This window comes from Eurosta solidaginis, chromosome 1 (genome assembly GCF_040869045.1).
Source record: "Eurosta solidaginis isolate ZX-2024a chromosome 1, ASM4086904v1, whole genome shotgun sequence".
Taxonomy (NCBI): Eukaryota; Metazoa; Arthropoda; class Insecta; order Diptera; family Tephritidae; genus Eurosta; species Eurosta solidaginis.
The window spans coordinates 76,923,193-76,944,808 of NC_090319.1; the positions used below are offsets into that span (position 1 = coordinate 76,923,193).

General features: G+C 40.3%; 1 protein-coding gene across 2 annotated transcripts in view; it reads right to left on the minus strand.

The window, feature by feature from the left end:
- The window catches only part of tinc (tincar), a 383,279-nt gene that overhangs the window by 21,699 nt on the left and 339,964 nt on the right, over positions 1-21,616 (minus strand). For both annotated transcript variants that reach the window (XM_067758474.1, XM_067758478.1), the window contains 2 exons: positions 6,321-8,939; positions 1,964-2,378 (listed from right to left, as the gene is read on the minus strand). In XM_067758474.1, coding sequence (XP_067614575.1) covers positions 1,964-2,378; positions 6,321-8,939 — 3,034 coding nt within the window. The remainder of the gene's footprint in view (positions 1-1,963; positions 2,379-6,320; positions 8,940-21,616) is intronic.

Sequence of the window (21,616 nt, forward strand, 5' to 3'; positions counted from 1 at the left end):
TAAAAATAAAAGTTTAGCAAGAATATGTCTTTATATAAGCAGATATTTTTCGCTGATTTTTGTCCATGTCTATAAAGGAAGTGCTTAAACATTTTTTATTTTATTTTTATTTTCTCCTTTTCTTACATTTCTCGGTGTCTTAACATATCTGTTAAGTTTTACGCTTATAGCTCAATGAGAACTTACATAAAAATCAATCACAAAATTCCCTCCGTTCCGTTTGATGTTTCTAAATATCTCAGTCCGTGCGCCCCCTAGCGAAACTTTTTGTATTGTGTGATCGGCTGTCATCGACATCTGAATTAATTAGCATCTAGCTCATCAAGAAGTTACTTAAAACCCGGTTTCAAATTTCCAAATTATTATCTAATCTTTTCGATCCGTGTGCCACCTAACGGATTTTTTTCTCGTTTTGTTCCTTTGCCACGGTATCTTAACATGTCTCTGAGGTTTCATGTTAGCAGCGCAATGAGAACTTACTTTAAAATCGGTCTCAAAATACCAAATTTCCAACTTTTTATCTAAATATTTCGATCCGTGCGCCACCTAACGGAATTTTTTCTCATTTTCTTAAATCTCCTCGGCGTCTTATCCTATCTGTTAAGTTTTACGCTTGTAGCTCAATGAGAACTTACATAAAAATCAATCACACAATTCCCTCCCTTTCGTACGATTTTTCTGAATATCTCATCCCGTGCAGGGGGCGCACGAATATTTTTGTATCGCGTCATCGGCTCTCATCGGCCTCTGAATTAAGTTTGAATTTTCAAGCCTCTAGCTCATCGAGAACTTACTTAAAAGCTGGTTTGAAAATTTTCAAATTCTTAGCTAATTATTTCGATCCGTGCGCCACCTAACGGATTTTTTTCCTTTTGTTGCATTGTCACGGTGTTTTAACATATGTATAAAGTTGCACGTTTGTAGCTCAATGAGTTTTTAAAAATCGATTGCAAGATTTGTATGAAAAGCGGACAAACATTTAACCGACCTAATATAAAGGAAGTAATAACCTATATAAATGTAAGGCGCGATAGCCTCCGAAGAGATCTAAGGCCGAGCTTCTCTTCCAATTTGCGTCATGCTCCTCTTGATTTTCCCTACAAATTGGCCGGATGGGACCTACATGATCTTATGCCGACTCCGAACGGCATCTGCAAAGCAGATGAGTTTTCACTGAGAGCTTTTATGGCAGAAATACACCCGGAGCGCTTGCCAAACACTACCGAGGGGCGACCCCGCTTAGAAAAATTACCTTCTAATTGAAAAACCTTATTTCTAAAAATTTTGATGTTGCGCTACCCGGGGTTTGAACCTAGGGCATCCGGTGTGGTAGGCGGAGCACGCTACCATCACACCACGGTGGCCGCAAGTACCAGGAAAAAATATCGAACACATTCCGACATAGGGCTAAAGGGTGCAAAAATGGCTCTGAAGTTATTCCACAAAATAATTTCCAAAAAAAAACCCAGACTCGATTTAATTTAGAAACAGTTTGGAGAAAGATCACGAATATAATCCGGAAATTATCTTGATATACTCCTGAACTCATCCAGAAAAAAATTACGAAGAAGTCCCGAACGATTCTAAAACTCCCTTCCTATGATGCCAATAAAATCCCGAACCAATTCCCCATTCGGAAGAATTGAAACACTTGAACATTCTTGAAAAAAGTTTACATGTGGAAAATTAAAATTAAAGTTAAGCATAACCCATACAAATGGAGGAACAAGTGATCCATTCATGAGATATTGAGCATAAAAAGCATTTGGCACAAAACTGATCTCAAAACAAAAAAAAAAAAAAAAAATCATTTTAGGTTGCATTACATATGTATGTAAGTAAGTAGTATGTTTATAAACTGTGTTTACGAATTTTGTTTTTAGTTTTCTCTTATGTGTAGTATTTTTTGCATCATTAATTTTTTTTTCATTTGTTTTTAGTTTGAAAGAAAACGATTTTTTACCGCTTGCCATCGTTTTGTTCATGATCACCAATTAGACGGACATCATCAGACGTACTCGGTACTTCATTGAAGGTGACCTTCAATTTTGGTGAGCTAGGCGTTAATTTTGGCCAATAAACATCATCGGTGCCACCGTCCGTACTGGACTCAGTGCTCATTTTACCACCACGACCACCACCACCACCACTCATCAAAGATGAACTCTTCTGCTCAGAATTTCCAATATTGCTGCCACTACCGCTTATACTCCCAGCACTCGGTAAACTATTACGATTTGCCATTAAGAGTGGTTGAGTTGTTGCTTTTGTAATGCCATACGCGTCCATGGGTGGCAATTTAAATGTCCAACGACGTTTAGCTGTCAAACACAGCCAAATAACAATCCATAGTAAGAGATGTACGACGCTGATGAGAGCTGTGTGAGAGAAGAGGGAGAACAAATTAGAATGGAAAAAGTTATATGAAATTAGAGGGAATTTAGTAGCAATACATCTATTAGAGCGGTCATCTTCCTAATAAAACCGCACTGCGTTTTTTTAGCGCACGCAAACAACCGGCGTTTTTTGCCCTAACCCAAATAAGCATGCGTTGCGACAATGTAAAGCAGAGCCGGCCACACAAATACTAAAACAATTGCATAAGTGTGTGTAAAAGTTGAGTGACAACTTCCCACAGTGTGCTAAAAGAAAATGTGGACTGTGAAGTTCTAAATTAAAAAGGACTCTGGTTATTTGATTTCAAGCTAATCCTAACAATATTTACTTATATTCACATAACTAAGAACGCGGAGGTCGAGCTAGTCAGATAAAACTTTTTTTATAAAAGACGGTATGGTGTTTTTTAATATAAAATTGACTTAAAAAAATCACTTTTTCATTAAGAAAGAACTATAAAACAAAATAAAAAAAATGTATAAAAATTAATAAAACTGAGTAGAACGTATAAAAAGTTACTTATATTAAATTGTCAATATTTATTAATAATTAATTAATTATTATTAATATTTAAATTGTCAATATTAATATGTATGTTCAAAGGAACTTAATAATACTAACTAAAACGTATTAAAAGTAACTTTAACATTGCAGCATATTTTTGTATTATGTGCCCAAAAAGTAGCATGGACTTTTCCTTTTGCATTCACTGTTGATTTTAGTGAGTGACAAGCGAAAGCAAACGATCGTGATGGCACGTCGTTAGTGTCTGTGTGAAAATACGAACTCAAATTGCACAATGTGCAACTTTTGGCCGGCTGTGATGTAAAGCATGTATGCAAACGTCAAATCTAAATGTCACGCAGAACAAAAATTGGAAATCGAGTTAGGTTTTTACGCAGCAAATTCAATTTAGGTTGCTCTCATACAAGTTGTATGTGCATGAGACATTTTTGACAGAAAATGACTTGCGTGCGCTTATATTAGGTTGGCTTGTAAGAGCTCAGTGCGAGTTGGGTTAACAGTAGCCTCACTTTAGTGTACCAAATAAGCCACGACCAAAATTTTATTCTACAAATTTGCACTTACATGTCATACAAATTTCTGGAAAGGGGGAATAGTAAACAGGAAATTAGAGAGGAAGAGAAAATGAGAGAAACAGTGTTAGTGGACAGAGAAGCGGGAGGTAAGGATAGCTAAAGGCAGAACAGAAACGAACAGCATAAGAGGTGGAGAGTGAGAGAGGCAGGGGGAGACCGAGTGAGATAGGAAATTGGTAGAAGTTTCGAAAGTGATAAAAGTGAAATGGGAAACAAGTTTGTAGATTAGGAGAAGGGTGAAAAACGATAGATAAGTATCTACAGGTAATGTGAGTGATACTGGGATGGTGAGAAGGGGGTGAATAGAAGGGGAGAAATGCCAATGTAGTACGGATATTGGTGATATTACTTTAAAAATTTTAGGGCTGCCAGGAAGATTTGTATTCATATTAATGTGATTGCCCACCCAAGCGGCGTCGGGTAAGTTTGGTATATATTGATGGTCTATGTAGATTAGGGTGGGACGATTTGTATGGACGAAAGCTAACCGATATCGCGCCCAGGTGAAAAAAGTTCCACTACGCATACCCAAAAAAATAAATTTTCGAGTCTGCGAAATTTCATATTTTTTTTTTTTCAAAAACTGTTATAGCCAACGTTTTTAGCGGACACTTTTGGGTCGGACATGAAAATTTTGCAATCAAATGAAAACATTTTTAGTAGGTCATGAAAATAATTTTTTTGGGTATGCGTATTGGAACTTTTTTCCTGAGCCCAAATCCTGTCGAAAAATCGATGGCGCGATATCGGTTAATAAATCGACCCAGTCTAATGTAGATATTCAAACTTTATGCGATCGGTTGCAGGTAGCATTGCTGGAGATTTCCCTATGAGCCTCCCGACGCATAATCAGCGTCACCAATGAATTGTAACAAAGTACCACCCTTAAACTGACCGATGAGGCCAAGTTCCTAGGCTTAGTTCTTAACTAAGAACTCAAATGAACTGCAGTTGCGGTTAGAAGCTTTATGAAAAAAACATTCCCAGCAGGGATAATTGGGTGGATTTGGATAGGTGGCTGCATTTCCATATACACCGAAGGCTCTAAGTTAAATAGCAGGGCTGGCAGAGGAGTTTATTCAAGGGACTTAGACCTCTAACTTTCCTTCAGACTACCTATTCTACTATCACGGCTTGGATTGGAATAAAGAAGGAAATATTTAATTTTAACGATATCCAACCGGTTATGAAATCCCTGGGCTCTTACGCATTTAATACTGAACTAACAATCAACTGTGGGCGATCTCTTCACGAGAATGGGTCCCGGGACACAGGGATATTGAGGGAAACTGCAATGCAGACAAACTTGCTAAATAGACTACAACCAAGCAGATTATTTCTGACAAAGAAAGCTTAGGTAAACCCTTTGTCACATACAACCTCATGCTAAAAGAGCACACGAGGGCAAGCCAACAAAAGATGACTACAAATTGCAGGCTGTCAGACATTGAAGCAAACCTGACAAAAATGTTATCTAAAGATATCTTGTCATACTTTAACCTTAAATAGGAAAACATTTCCAGACTTGTAGAGGTACACTGGGCACAGCTTTATTGTCGACCAGGAGCACTTCATCGTCAATGTTGTAGGAGTTGTAAAATTGATGAGGGAGAAGAAACGTTCGATCACCTCGCCTTCAACTGCCCGGAAGTTATTGACACCAAACAGCGCTTTTGGGAGCTAACGTCATGGATAATCTACGACACATCGCGAACAATAGCATCAGGGACTTGACAGCCTTTATCATGTTTCGAATAGAATGGTTAATGGTGTATTTTCATGGTCTCACAACCGGTCCAATGCCAGTGTATGTGTGTGCATTTGCGGCAGTCACTGCAACCTTACCTAACCTATGCTCTGCCCAACACTTTTACTCACATGCAAGCCAATCCCTCAATTTCATCTATCTGTATTTTGCAAAAGAGAGAAGCCCAAAATTAACGACCTGATTGGACATGTGCGGGTTCTTGCTGGTAAAGCTTCTCAATACGCAATGTTAGCATCATAATTTTTGACGATTTCAATTTAGGACTTTACAGGGGTTGCCTGAATTCGGGCTTCATTAAAAACCTGTATTGCGAGCAGAAAGGGAGATCAAGAATTCCCCTCCTACTTCTTCTAACTCAGTGTAGCGTTCTCCCCTTATCTGCTTTCAAATAAGGGCGGTTTGAAATGCTCTCTGGTTCGGACCGTCTTTGTTCATTCTCATACCATGAACTAGACAGCGAAGCCTTTGGGATTTAATTCGCTGCACTATCTTCAAATATGCGTAAGGTCATGCAGCTCATGATTACACCTCCTATGATTCTCGAAGTCTGCATCACGAACATAGCCATATAGCTTCCGAAGAAAATTTCTCTTGAACATATTAAAGGCCATGTCATCTTCTCCCGACACCGACCATGATTTCGAGCAATAAACCAGGATAGGTATGATGAACGATTTTTAGAGCGCGGTTTTTGTCATCGAGAGAAGACTTTACATTTCAATTGCCTACTCAGTCGAAAGAAGGACCTTTTGGCAGCTAATACGGTTTTGGCTTATGACCTTGAGCTCCTCAAAGACTTCGAAATAAAGTACGAAGCAAGCATGAAAGTTGATTCGCATGTAAATAGCAATGTAATAACAAACCAAGGCGCACAAACGAACAACGGTCCAGCTCGCTTCTTAGTCTGTTCGATATTGATCTTAAGTTCAATTTTGCTTTATGATCAAGTTAACACCAGTTGATCATAAGACATAATTGGAAATTGGACCAGTATCAAACAAGGGTATCAAATTCCTCTTAAAACTCCACTCATAACTACGCAATATTTAACTTACCCGATAGAAACGTAGGACAATGTAAATTATTCTTATACGTCGCGCTGAGATCATTCAACAGCGGAGCCTTCACCACAGCCAAAGCCAATACATAACACAGCGATGCACAATGAGCAAAATAAATCCACGTCTCACTCGATTTCATTGTGATTAATGAACGATCACGCATTTTTGCTGCCAAACGACCATGCCCATACAAATACATAATCATCGATGACGCAATCATCAAAGCCGAAGACAACAGAAACAAAGCCAATGTTACAACACCATTCAGCACCAGACCAGGATTTTGTATGGGCATCGCTTCGCTATAAACTTGCAATTTATATAAATTTGAGGCGCCAATATAACTAAAAATAATGTCCAAAGCGACAGCAATCATTTGTATGCTAAAAATGGTAGCAAAAGACTTGGTTGTAGTCCAAAAGACAGCCGGATAGCGTACACACCAAACAAGCAAAGCAAAGAGTAAATTTACAAATTCCGCGCTTGGTGGATGATCAAAGACAGCTAAATCGATGGGCTTTTCAATGCCAAAGAAAATTTGTAGCATACCAGCGAAACCATCAAGCCGCACCAAACTTGTTTGTGGCGGTTGCTGTGGCGCGCTTTGTGCAATGCCATTAGAGTTCGCACCACCAGCTGACGAGGAGGAGGAGGTAGCTGCGCCTACTGACAGCGATGAAGCTAAATATTCGCTGGAATCGTTAACAGCCAAGTCGCCCACCAAATATTCGGGTTCAATTTCTACTTGTCTTTCGAATGGCGGCGCCTTATCTGTCATGCGTTTACTACGGCTAATGCTGCTACTTTTCGTTTTTATTTCAATAATTTTCGAATTACTCGTAAGCGGCGTGGATGGTATAGTCTCTGGTGGTAATTTTTCAGGTTTCACAATATGTATATTACTATCACGTGTTGTTGTGCTAATAGCTGATGTGGATTTGGTATGCGCACGTCTGGGAGTATCATAGTCGAAGGCATCCAATTCAAAAGGTGGCGCAGCAGCATCTGAGTCGTGATTACGACCACGCGGCGTATTTAAAGGTTGTTCGTAGTTGCTACCCATTGACAAATCCAATTCATCGAGACGATTTAAATCGTTGTTGGCATTAGCTTTATTGTTATTTTTGCTGTAAGCGTTGACAGGTCGCAAATCGGCCACAGCACGCCCTGTATCAAGACGTGTTGAACGCGCGCCTGCTGATTCATTTGAGCGTCCGCTACTTGCGCCAGTTGCAGTGTTGCTGTTATGATGACGTCTCGAGCCACCACGTTGCCGATGATGCTGTCGATGATGTTTGCGTGTGGCTTTGCCGACATGCGGGAGCTGTGTGTGCGGCTGCTGTGGTGTGTGCGCTTGTTCTTGGTGGTGTTGATTTTGATGTTTGTGGTGTATGTGTGTGCGTGTAGGTTGTGTGTGTGCTATAGGTGTAATGGTTGTTGTGATCGAAGTGGGAACCGAAAAAGCATCTTCTTCCGTTTCTCTTGTGTTACTGTTGTTGTTGGTATTTTCACTTTTATAATCCGTCATTGTTGTGGTGCTTGTGTTTGGTGTGCTTTTGCTTGCATATTTTTGTGTAGTTTCCACTGTATTTGCTGTTGTGGTGCCAGTGGTTGTTGTTGCAATGACCGCACGTCCTGTTGACTTGTCATATTCGTTCGCTGTTATGGTTGTTGTTGTTGTTGTGGTGGCTACAGTTTTAGGTCGCATGCTGTTTGTGCTTGTGCTTGAAGTTCCAGTGGTTGTTGCTGTTGATGTCGTTGCTGTGCTTGTTGTTGTCAACAGCTCCGGCATGCTTATATACTCATCATCCATGTTCAGACTGTTCAGCTTACCGCGCGTACCCAATTTATCCCACATTTTGTCATAATTTTTCTTGCCAAAATCAATTTCCTTCATCTTTGTTGTTCTTATTGTTTGTGCACTTTGTGTTGTCATTAGTGGGCTTTCTTCATCAAACTCCTTTGTATCGAAATGTTCAACAAAGATGCGTTCTTCATTGCCACTCACACCCAAACCAGCATCCACCACACCTCCTTCACCACCGCCTCCTTCTGCACCCCTGCCATCATAAATGTCAGCTTCTTCCTTAAAATCAAATTTATTGTTGTTCAAAGGCTTCGCTACATCATCGAAAATCTTGTCGTCAACATCATCGTCATCATCATCATTACTATTATTTGTTTCATTACGTCTCGTTTGTTGCTCTTCATTGCTGTCTCGATTCATTAAATCGGGCACTTCAAAATATCTTGTCTTACCGCCGCCTTCCACGGGCGGAAAATCAACTCCCATATTTTTGTTGCTCTTCCTTTTCGCTTCACCTTTGCCACTATTCATATTTGTTGTTGCTCCCTTGGCTTGTGCTGCACTTGACAAGATGTTGAGCAAATTGTTGTTATTATTTATTTTAGTTCCTGCAGCTCCAGTGCCCACACCGACTGCCGTAAACATAGTATCATTATAGTATTCATCATCTTGGTCGTCTTCTAAGCTGTTGCTGTTGTTGTTGTCGAAGCTTGTTCCATTTTGATAGGGCGCGGTTACTATTGACAGCACAACCAAATTACGTCGGTTTACAGCTATAAAGTCAAGCTCCGTTTGCCAAATATTTTCTGAAATTGATAGAAAGTTCGATTAGATTAAAGTACGTGAAAGGGTAAGATGAAAAGTAATCAAATGGTGTATGACGAGAGAAATGTAGTCAGAACTCACTTTTAGGATAACCAATTATAAAAAGGTCATAAATTCCAAAACTGTTAAGCTTAAGTAAGAACGAAAACGGCGGCCTTGTAACTGGTGTCCAGAGAGTACTTAGATTATGGAGGTAATAATTCTCTGCTCTCCTAAATGGAGGCAGCGATTTACCGCACAGGGATGACGAACCCGATCCCACAATCGATGATGATGGGCTTAGGGGCTTAGAATATACCCGCGGTTGGTATGCCTGTCGTAAGAGGCGACTAAAATACCAAATAGATTCAAGGGGTTCGTAGTGCAAAATACACCTTCTCCAATCCAATAGTCAACCTCACCTATCCGTGGCGAATCCTGTTTCATTAACAGCCGAGGCTCTGGCAACCCCAAACTCCTCATGGATCTAGGGGGTGCGAGGGGGGATGGCCTAGAAGGTCGCATGTGGTCATATCAAATCGTTCCCGAGATGGCTTGGTACCGGAACGTATCAGATCTGCATCCGGTAAAGGACCATCAACATCGATGCACTCCCCATGGCCTTCGGGGAGTGTCCTTATCGGTACAAACAACATGGAATAAATGTCCCCCTCCCGATTATGTCTAAGTCAGAATAGTGATCACCAGATTTAAAAACAACAAGGCCGCGGGCGCTGATGGATTTCCTGCGGAGCTATTCAAATACGGCGGCGAGGAGTTGGTAAGGCACATGCATCAGCTTCTTTACAAAATTTGGTCGGACGAGTGCATGCCCGACGATTCGAATCTAATTGTTCTTTGCCCAGTCTACAAGGAAGGGGATACTGCAAACTGCGCCAACTATCGCGGAAGCAGCTGTCAGGTGTATTGTGCGAAAGATTGAAGCCCAACGTGAATCGGCTGATTGGACTGCCGATGCTATATCGTGCAGAAGCATGGACCATGACAATATCAGATGAAGCGGCTCTGGGAGTGTTCGAGAGAAAAGTTCTTCGAAAGATTTATGGAACTCTACGCGTTGGCGAGTACCGAAGAAGATTTGATGATGCTGAGCTTTACGATCTTTACACAGACATCAATATATTCCAGCGAATTAAGATGCAGCGGCTGCGCTGTCTAGGCCATGTTATACGAAGGGAAGATGACGCTCCGGCTAAGAAAGTGTTTCTATCGGAACCCGCCTATGGAAGCAGATAAAGAGGGCGGCCCCCACTCCGCCGGAATGACCAGGTGGAAAACGATTTAAACTCCCTTGGTGTCACCAATTGACGCCAGTTGGCAGAGAGAAGAAGCGACTGGTGCGCCTTGTTAGACGGCCATAACCGTTTAAACGGCTAAGCGCCAATTAAGTAAGTAAGTAAGTAAGTTAAGCTCAAGTCGATTTCTTGCCTGGCAGAGGACACAACAAGCATCTTCAAACTTTCCCCTGGGTTACAACTTTAGAACCGCGTAACTGACAATCAGCAAAAGCAATAATAAGAATATGCACCTAAGTGAACGGGTTTAGCTCATCGTGGCTTAGCATTGTCTCAGAAATTTTACAGCGACACGATATATAAATATGCAAAAACTAGCAAACCCTTATCTGCTTCCATAGGCGGGTACCGATACAAATACTTCCTTAGCATTATTTTTCAGCCAGCCATCTCCTAGACACTGTGTTTTAAGCCGCTGTGTTTTAATTCGCTGGTCTATGTCGACGTCGTAGATTTTTTCAATAAATTGGCAGGAGTGACTCTTCGCTGTGTTTCAAACCTGATCTTGTTGTTTATGTTAATGCTGGTTCCCAACCTTGCTATTAGTTTAATTTTTTTCTTCTTTTTATACTCTTTTTTCCTTTCACATTCTCGAGACCGCTACCTTGTTATCCTGCTCTTTCTTTTGGTATTTCCTTTCCTTATTCCTCTTTTCGACTGTGCTATTCACCTTCGTTCTCCCTTGAACTAGCTCTTTAATGGCTCTCTTTATTCTCTACCGCTCTTCTGTTCCCACTCCTTTTACCATTTCTTCCATTTCTTGTTCTTTTGGTCTTCCTTCTCGATTTTTCTTCCTTCCTCCTATCAATTTCTAGCTTTTTAACTCCTTCCTTCCTTTTTTCTCTTTCAAAGCTTATCCCTTTCAGTTTTCAGTACACCCATTTTTCGATTCTCCATCCTCACAAATCATTTTCTTTTCAATACCGTTTTTCTTCTTTTTCTTGCCTTCCGTCTTTTCCTCCCCAATTTCCTTTTCTGCAACCCACTCTGTTTTAACCCCCCATAGCCCATTCTCTTTTTGTCCATCAAATTTTTTCTTTTCTACTACCCTCCCATTTTCTCGTCCTACTTCTCCTTTTCAGTCCTACTTCTCTACTTCTTGCTCGCCGTTGTTCTATTCCCTTTCGCTGTCACTCTATTTTCACAGCTCTTCTATCCCGTTTCCTTTCCCCTTCCTCTGCCTTTTACTTTCCCTTACCCCATATATTTAGGCAGAAGCCGTGATACGGTGGTAGCGTGGTTTCCCCTTCTTTGACTTCTTCTTTTTCTTCATAGTCTGCTCAACAATAAACCCTCCGCTGCATTCTCTTTTACCCCTATTCGGTCTACTTCCCCCTTTTCCTCCTCCTGCATTCCCTCACTTTCTCATTCTTTTTAATTACCTTCTATATATTCTACTTTTTTTTATCCGTATGCCTTTTACTTTTCCTTTTCAGTCCTTTTAGCGTTAATTTCCACCTTTCCATTCCCTGTCCGCTTCCTGGTTCTTCTCTTTCAATCGCCCTCACTTTGAGTTGGCCTGTTCCTTTTCCATTTCTCTTACACACTTCCATCAGTCCCCTTCCTCATCTTCTCCCCTCCCGTTTTAGTTGCCTGATACCCCCTCGCTCTTTGCTTCCCATCGCGTTCAAATTTCATTCTTCCTCTCCACTCGACTTCCATTTCTTCTCTTTCCCTCTTCTATTTTTCGAGTTCCTCCTATAACTCTTCTCTCCCTTTTTCTTTCCTCGCCCTAAATTTTTCCTACTTTGTTTCTTCGCCTACTTCTTTCCCTACCTCACTATCTCCACCAACCCTCTACATATCCTTCTTTTTCTTCCCGACTTGCTTGAAATATTTTTGAAGACACTTCTTTCTGTAAGGTGCGTGCCACCACAAATTTACATATATATCAACACCTAGACTCAATCCAGTCCAAATACTGGCCTTATATTATAATTGGATTCCCATTTCCTTTCCACTCTAACAACCTTGAAATAATAGCGGATTTTGATTTGTTCGCATAAAGGCTTTTAGCACGGCTCTAAAAACTAGATCTCACTAGACTCACATAAAATCTCTAGACATTCTGGACGACCGAGTTAAGCCTCTAGAAAAAGTGTTTGAGAGGTGTACGGAGCTTTTTTAATATAGAGGAGCTAAAAGGCCTTCTCTCCGTGCTGGAATAGAAACAAAATCTGGAGAGGGAATTCAACGCCTGCGAAAACAAGACACTGGCGAAAACATAATTGTGCATGGATTGAAGTCGCGTAAGACTCAGATAGGTTTGGCAAGATTCCAGCCGAAAATTGCTCCAAAAACCACCTTTGAAAGGAACGCTTGACAACTTTTTAGATGTTCACTTTATGGACGGACTCGAGAAGGGTTCACAAATAAGACATATGACCCATGAAAAGCACCTTGAATATATGTAAGCCACCAGGAATATATTGCATCATCTCCTTAATGCTGTAGAATGTTTACTGAGCAAAAGAAAATTTTCCCAATATACATCTGTCACAATTACATTCCCGCTACATTGTAGAAAACTAGGGTGTGTAAGAAAGGGTAAACATTTTCTGGCAAATAAGTCCCACATCCTTCCAATGAGAGTTTGTAAGACTTATTTATAAGGAAACTTCTTGATGAGTTTGACCTTTCAAAGGCTCAATAAGCGTACCTGAAAGTTAGATTCAGGGATATCGAGCTACATAAAATGCGAATAGTTACGAATAGTGAAGAAGATTCTTCAGCAAAATCAAATTATTCTGGCTGCAATGTTTGATGTGGACGCGCCTTGAAAAACATTAGGGGCTACGTTATCACCTCTGTTTTGCAACCTTGCGGTAAGAACCCTACTTTGAAGATTGGAGGGGACGTTTTGAAGTAATCAGTCACGCCACTAATGACGTACCTTACTTAGGTTGCTGTAAACCCTTCTTTGCAAAGGCAAGCAAAATACTGTACTTCGCACACTGGTCGGTCTTATATGGAGTTGGTGGCCAAAAATACTTCCAGTAGAGATATCACCGCGAAACTTTGGTCACGGCTTTACATATATGTGAGAATTATTTTTTCATAAAATTGGTGCGGGTGATACCTTCATACCGATCCACAACCACCCACTTCCACCGCAGGCATATACATGCCCAATAGTACGCATTGGTAAGATGTGTCTATCGCAAATACACTGTTTAATAGGATTAAATAAAAAAATTAAGGTTATTAAAAGATCTTGCATACATAATAATAACAAAACAACAAACACACACAAAAGTTTACATTTGCATATCGCCGACTGGATAAAATAATGTCGTATGTTACATGTGAGCCGATATAACATACGACAATAATTTATCAGACTGACGCTATCAGAAAACTGTCGCAAAACATAGTTAGTGGCAGAAACTGACCGCTGATATCAACACCGTAGAATCTTAAAACATTGACTAATAACAAGATATAAGTCCCAGAGTGAGGATCGGTGAGGAACCCAACTAAAATTCTAGCTGCATTTGATATATTTGTGCAAATAAATACTAATAAAGGCACTGGTGAAAAGAACACAACAAGCTAAAGACACTAAAATTATTTCAAAATGAAGTAAATATCTTTGAATTCAATATTCATTTTTATACTCAGTTGAGCAGAGCTCACAGAGTATATTAAGTTTGATTGGATAACGGTTGGTTGTACATATATAAAGGGATCGAGATAGATATAGACTTCCATATATCAAAATAATCAGGATCGAAAAAAAATTTGATTAAGCCATGTCCGTCCGTCCGTCCGTCCGTCCGTTAACACGATAACTTGAGTAAATTTTGAGGTATCTTGATGAAATTTGGTATGTAGGTTCCTGAGCACTCATCTCAGATCGCTATTTAAAATGAACGATATCGGACTATAACCACGTCCACTTTTTCGATATCGAAAATTTCGAAAAACCGAAAAAGTGCGATAATTCATTACAAAAGACAGATAAAGCGACGAAACTTGGTAGATAAGTTGAACTTATGACGAAGAATAGAAAATTAGTAAAATTTTTGACAATGGGCGTGGCACCGCCCACTTTTAAAAGAAGGTAATTTAAAACTTTTGCAAGCTGTAATTTGGCAGTCGTTGAAGATATCATGATGAAATTTGGCAGGAACATTACTCCTATTACTATATGTACGCTTAATAAAAATTAGCAAAATCCGAGAAGGACCACGCCCACTTTAAAAAAAAAATTTTTTAAAGTAAAATTTTAACAAAAAATTTAATATCTTTACAGTATATAAGTAAATTATGTGAACGTTCAAGTCCAGTAATGATGTGGTGCAACAAAATACAAAAATAAAAGAAAATTTCAAAATGGGCGTGGCTCCGCCCTTTTTCATTTAATTTGTCTAGGATACTTTTAACGCCATAAGTCGAACAAAAATTAACCAATCCTTTTGAAATTTGGTAGGGGCATAGATTTTATGACGTTAACTGTTTTCTGTGAAAATGGGCGGAATCGGTTGCTGCCGCGCCCAGTTTTTATACACAGTCGTCCGTCTGTCCTTCCGCATGGCCGTTAACACGATAACTTGAGCAAAAATCGACATATCTTTAATGAACTTAGTTCACGTGCTTACTTGAACTCACTTTATCTTGGTATAAAAAGTGAACGAAATCCGACTATGACCACGCCCACTTTTTCGATATCCAAACTTACGAAAAATGAAAAATATACCATAATTCTATACCAAACACGAAAAATGGGATGAAACATGGTAAGGTAATTGGATTGTTTTATTGACGCGAAATATAACTTTAGAAACAACTTTATAAAATGGTTGTGACACCTGCCATATTAAGTAGAAGAAAATGAAAAAGTTCTGTAGGGCGAAATAAAAAACCCTTAAAATCTTGGCAGGTATTACATATATAAATAAATTAGCGGTATCCAACAGATAATGTTCTGGGTCACCATGGTCTACATATTGGTCGATATCTGGAAAACGCCTTCACATATACAACTACCACCACTCCCTTTTAAAACTTTCATTAATACCTTTAATTTGATACCCATATCGTACAAACGCATTCTAGAGTCACTCCTGGTCCACCTTTATGGCGATATCTCGAAAAGGCGACCACCTATACAACAACCACCACTCCCTTTTAAAACCCTCATTAATACCTTTAATTTGATACCCATATCGTACAAATACATTCTAGAGTCACCCCTGGTCCACTTTTATGGCGATATTTCGAAACGGCATCCACCTATAGAACTAAGGCCCACTCCCTTTTAAAATACTCATTAACACCATTCGTTTGATGCCCATATTGTACAAACAAATTCTAGGGTCACCCCTGGTCCACCTTAATGGCGATATCTCGAAACGGCGTCCACCTATGGAACTAAGGATTACTCCCTTTTAAAATACTCATTAACACCTTTCATTTGATACCCATATCGTACAAACGCATTTTAGAGTCAACCCTGCTCCACCTTTATGGCTATATCCCTAAATGGCGTCCACCTATAGAACTATGGCCCACTCCCTCATAAAATACTCTTTAATGCCTTTCATTTGATACGCATGTCATAAGAACACATTCCAGGGTTTCCCTCGGTTCATTTTCCTACATGGTTATTTTCCCTTATGTTGTCACCATAGCTCTCAACTGAGTATGTAATGTTCGGTTACACCCGAACTTAACCTTCCTTACTTGTTATTTATTTCAATACAATTATATTTTATGTATTTTTAAATAGCTTAAATTTGCACTTTATTTTCAACTTGCTCACACTGCAAAAACCAACTAATGCCATAACCTCACTTTTGAAGCTATTCTTAAAGAGTACAGTTCGAATACAACCAAAAACAAATATACATTTCAAAAGGCTGTTCTAATAAGAGATACTAACGACATATTTGGTGACAAACTTTTCACTTTGATTTTTTTATTTTTGGCCTATGGCACCGACCACTGTGCTTCGCGTTGATGCGGCTATGCACTTACCAGGAACATTTTTAAAATGCATCCCCAAATAACATTTAGCAATTTTCGTCGTTCTCCCCAAGATTGTCATATATCTCTTGCAATAATATTCAGTTTTCTTTACTTGTATGGGAAATTACCAAGCCAAGTTCGATTTGTTATTAGCTTTTGTTCAATTTATTTTTCTTTTGTACATATTTCATTTACACAAGAACGTACGTATGTGTGTATGCATGTACAGCATACATATACATCAGTTATTTCTTTGAAGTGCAAGACTTAGATACTGATTGATTGGTGGCAAGCACTGCGGCATAAACAAAACCACCAACAACGAAGTCAATAGGAACCACCTACTAAGTCATTAATCGGTATATTTACGCACCTGACTGGGGTTTGAGCAGTGTTTAAATATGCGTACAACAACACGTATCGCATAACTAATGAATGTACAAAAGATTGACAAACTGTTATTTATGTGTATTAGGGCGGGCCTTATAAATCAAATAAACGCTTTTCCAGTCTCACCCCTGCAAACGGAAATATCCATCTCAATGTTTTATTCCCGATTGGAAACGGTTTTATTTGACGTTTAAGGACCATCCTAATACACATACATAATTTAAATTATGTAACGTCTCTATGCATATGAAGTGTTTAATATTGTTTCTACGCAGAGTATAAAGATATTGTGAACTTTGATGTAGAAACTTGTGTGCAGATCAATCTAAAACTTTATGTTAACTACCAGAATGACTACGGGGTAGTTCAACGGTTAAGCTTGTCGGTTAATTTTCTATTAAGGGTACCGAAAAACTCATCGTGTTCCCTTGTATCGTTTACGAAATGCCCTACATCAATAAATATTTGAAAGGACTAACATACCCGGTTGCCGTTACCCTAACGGAATTTTGGCTTACATAGGTAATTTAAAAATAATTTCTTGCTCCTACCGCCTAACCTTCCTTAACACTATCTCGTTTCCTCTTCCACTACATTTTTAATTTCCCTTTCTCACTTTCCCTCACTTTATCCCCGTAACCATCTTTCTGACTCTTGCTCTACACCCTCTATCACTCCGTCTCCCATCCTCAATAACTCCCTCTCTCACTTTACATCCCTGCCATTCTAGATCGCCTCCTTCTTCTCTTCGCTTCCTCTCGATTTAGAACTCGCTATCCCTCTCCATTTGTCTTCCCCTCCCATTCAAATTAGATATTCGGTTGCATTATTATTTGACACGAAAGCCTTGAGCCAGATAGACAGATGAGCCAGAGCTGAGCAAGCTGTGCTCAGCAGCCTTTTGAAGGGGATGCCAGCGCTTTATGGTGCCTTGGTCTGGTGGCCTGCACTACCTAAAAGTACCTATCTTAAAATGCTTCAAAAGGTGCAACGGAGTTCGGAGCTCTGCATTACCGGGGCTCTCGGCTCCACTCCAGATTCCGTTACATACATACATGGATACATAGATAGATACAGACCAAGCTAATAAAAGCGTATTAAAAAGGGCTCCAGTATGCTCTTTCGTAGATGTGCCATGCATCCTTCATTAATAAAGGAATGCCTTTTTTGCAACATGTGCAAGGTTTCAAATCTATGGCCATTTGGTGTGGTCATAACTTCAATTGACCTTATGACCGTTGACCTTATGTCACCACGCCATCACATTAATGCATTGTCATCGAGCCTTGATACGTGTGCAAATTTTCAATCAAACTTATGGCCATTCAAAGTGGTAATAAGGCCATTTGACCTTATGGCCGTTGATCTTATGTCACCACACCATCACACTATTGCATTGTCATCGAGCCTTGATACGTGTGCAAAGTTTCAATCAAATTTATGGCCATTCAAAGTGGTAATAAGGCCAATTGCCTTATGGCCGTTGACCTTATGTCACCACACCATCACATTAATGCATTGTCATCGAGTGTTGATACGTGTGCAAAGTTTCAATCAAATTTATGGCCATTCGAAGTGGTAATAAGGCCAATTGCCTTATGGCCGTTGACCTTATGTCACCACAACATCACATTAATGCATTGCCATCGAGCCTTGATACGTGTGCAAAGTTTCAATCAAACTCATGGCCATTCAAAGTGGTAATAAGGCCAATTGACCTTATGGCCGTTGACCTTATGTCACCACACCATCACATTAATGCATTGTCATCGGTCCTTGATACGTATGGAAAGTTTCAAATAATCGGACTTCTAGAAACCGGTGAAAATTAAGCTCAAAGATTCCGTTACATAGATACAGGCCAAGCTAATAAAAGCGTGTTAAAAATAGGAAGAACAAACTGAGGAACAGCTCAGTCCTGGTATGAGCTGACGGATGCGATGTAGCTGACGAAGGTGAACTATTGAGGAAGAGGGTGATCGACAATTGGTGAACAGTAGAAGATACTTCTTTTTAGAATTTTTGCCTATAAAGACTCCAAAGAATCTGGTTGGGTTGCTAATACTCTCATAGGACACCACTTTTTCAACCGGTAAAGGTACTTAGAATATTCCAGCGGTAAGATATGTCTGCGTCCAGAGGCGACTAAAATCCACAGGCCCGAATGTTCGAAGTATGAAAGAAATCGTTCCCGCGGCAATGGCACTAGTACTGAAACAGGCTTGTACGGGAGGGTACCGGATTAGTATTCAGCAATGAACTGGCCATATTTTTAATACTCACTAACACAGTTTCACGTTACATCGAGATACCCGAATAGATGGCGGAATTGTACCAGTCGGGACTTCGTAGCTCGATGCATGAGCGTAGGGAAATCAGCCTAAATGCGCAGCGGAGTCCCACCGGTTATACGGCTGAAGTCATACCTAGGAAAGAGGGGAAATATGGTCGTAAATGCAGTGAGACCCTCTCACTTGACTGAGGGGCTGGAATATCTTGAAAGGCTTCGGCCCTATCGTAATAGCAAAATGAAGGCTGATAGGCCTTTTAGATACTCAGTTGGCTTGCAGGAAATGATAAATTCACTACATGGGCGAATAGGAGACTTATTGTGGCGTACTGGCTCCTTTGCTGGGCACCTTCTACCGCTACATAGTAGGTGTCGGTCAGTCAGTATGTGGAAAGCAGGGTGGTGCATTCAATCGCTATACCGTTTACTTCTTACTGACAAAAAGCGACATACAGCCGCAGCCAGACTTAAAGGAAATAGGCGATGTTATTACAAGAGCAGTGAAATGTTCCTCACTTAACCGAGTGACGGTGACATAAATTGTCAATTAAAGGCATCTGGCTGCAGTGGTAGCACGCTTTCCAAAAGCTGGCAGGAGTGTATAAGCCTCCAAAGCATTCACTCCCACAATCAATTTACAATGAGCTTCAGCTACGAACACAGAAGATAATAACGCGACTGCGAAGTTCAGTGATTCTTTTGGAAGCTAAGTGAAATGCTATTAACCTATCTTTCACCTGCAGGTAGACAATTTATTCTTACTCGGTATTTAGGGGATAGTACGTAGTTGCCGCTATAATGTAGTGTAGTTTTGGGCGTGATTTCGCTAGTCTATAATTTAAATTTCCTTTTTCCTTTTCCAGGTCTCCTTTTAGGCAGTAATTTAGAAAAAAATTTTAAGAGCGTTAGCACATAAGTTGCCAGTTGTAAAATCAATGGCGGGTTAATGCAAAACAGTTCAGCCTTTGAAGTGAGTTCGAATAGGCTAAAATTACTTCAAACAAAATGTTCATTTGACACATTTTTCATTTGTATTTTGCTACAGTTCAAAGTTAATTGCGTGTACGGGTAGATGAGATGTCACACACTTTTATGATAGTTACAGTCGATTTATTGCTTTGTTTTATAGCTGACTGAATGTGGAAACATTGCTGATAAGCATAAAACGAGCAATGAAGCAGCAAAGAACTTCAACTTGGGGTTATGCTTAATTAAATGAAGCGTTGAAGCATAAAACTGCTCATCGCCCTGCTAGGAAGATACCATATTTGTGTGCATACTTCTGATAGCTAGAACCGTAGAATGGAATCATAGAATCGGGTATTTTAAAGAACCGATGGTTTTGAGTCTTGCTTGGTTGGCTTTTATGATGGCCGAATGGATAACAAGGTTAAATTATGACAGAATCACCGGATCCCCTTAAGAAGCGATAACTTCCAGTCTGGGTTGAATGGTAATTATGCAACTCGAACGGAGTCATTGGCCCAATTAGTGCACAAGTCGCCATTTCAATGCACTTTCTCCGGAACTATTTATTTGTGAAAAGGTTACACCCTCTGCTGTTGTTGTAGCGATGAGGACACTCCCCGAAGGCCTTGGATTGCAGCACCCCCTTTTTCCCAAATATGTAGCGCTCTGTGGTACCTGTTCCATCAAAACTGACCTTTGCCTTTATTCTTCTTTTTCTCTTCTCTTTGAGGAGCTAGTCTGTCGTAAAATGGTTTTTAAGAAAGCTTGTTGCAGTCTTAAAAGCTTCACAGATTTCTCAGTTTTATTGTTAACCTCATCTACAAGAGGTTAAATCCTGCTAAGATACGAATATATCATTCACAAGTTTAGCAGGCGAGGTTCGTGGATCTAGAAGTCATACTAAATAGCTCCCGAGATGATCGGACTAATACCTTAAAGGTGCTTGTGACCGAAACGTACCGGATCTATTTCGGAACCATCAACATCGTTGCGTAAGGTCAGGTAAGGTTGAACTATCCAGTCCGTGACGACCTCACATAGATTGAATGAGTACACAGAGTTGCCAGAAGTTGCTAAACGACAAACTGAAAAATCTGATCGCAAACCAGGACCTATTTTACAAAATAACTCCGTCCTATTTGCAAATACCAGAAGCTTTCTTAGATCTATGATATTTTCTGTTTTTAGGTCGGATAGCTGTGTGGGAGGGTGGGGCCGTGTGTAGAAGTCCACGAAAGTGGGGAAAGCTTCTGACCGCCATTCACCTGGGAATGGCCAGAGCGATTCTTTTGCATGCGGTTCAAGCAGCTCACTACTGCCGGTCGCTTGCGGCCAAGTATCCTCTGGGTAGCCGCTAAACACCCGTTTAGCGGTGAGCTAATGTGAGAAGGCGACAACCTGGCTAGGCCACTCTGACATAATCGGTTTAAGGGCTAGCCGGGGGAGATTTCATCGGCAGCGTCTGTACACCTCTAGGTGCGGCTGCAAGCGGGCGTCTGTCTTGGAGCAAGCGGCTCGCTATATAAACGTGCCAAGTAATATTTTCACCCCCGCTGAGCGGGTTGTGCGCTGGGCTTGGGACCCGCCACGTAAAACCATACTCCAATGAAATATAACAACAAGCCTCGGATAAATACACTCTCTATTGATGACGACCATGGCAAACGTTTGAAGGACAATGAATTGAGGGCATGCACCTGGAACGTCCGCTCCCTGAATGGGATTGGTGCAGATGCCCGGCTGG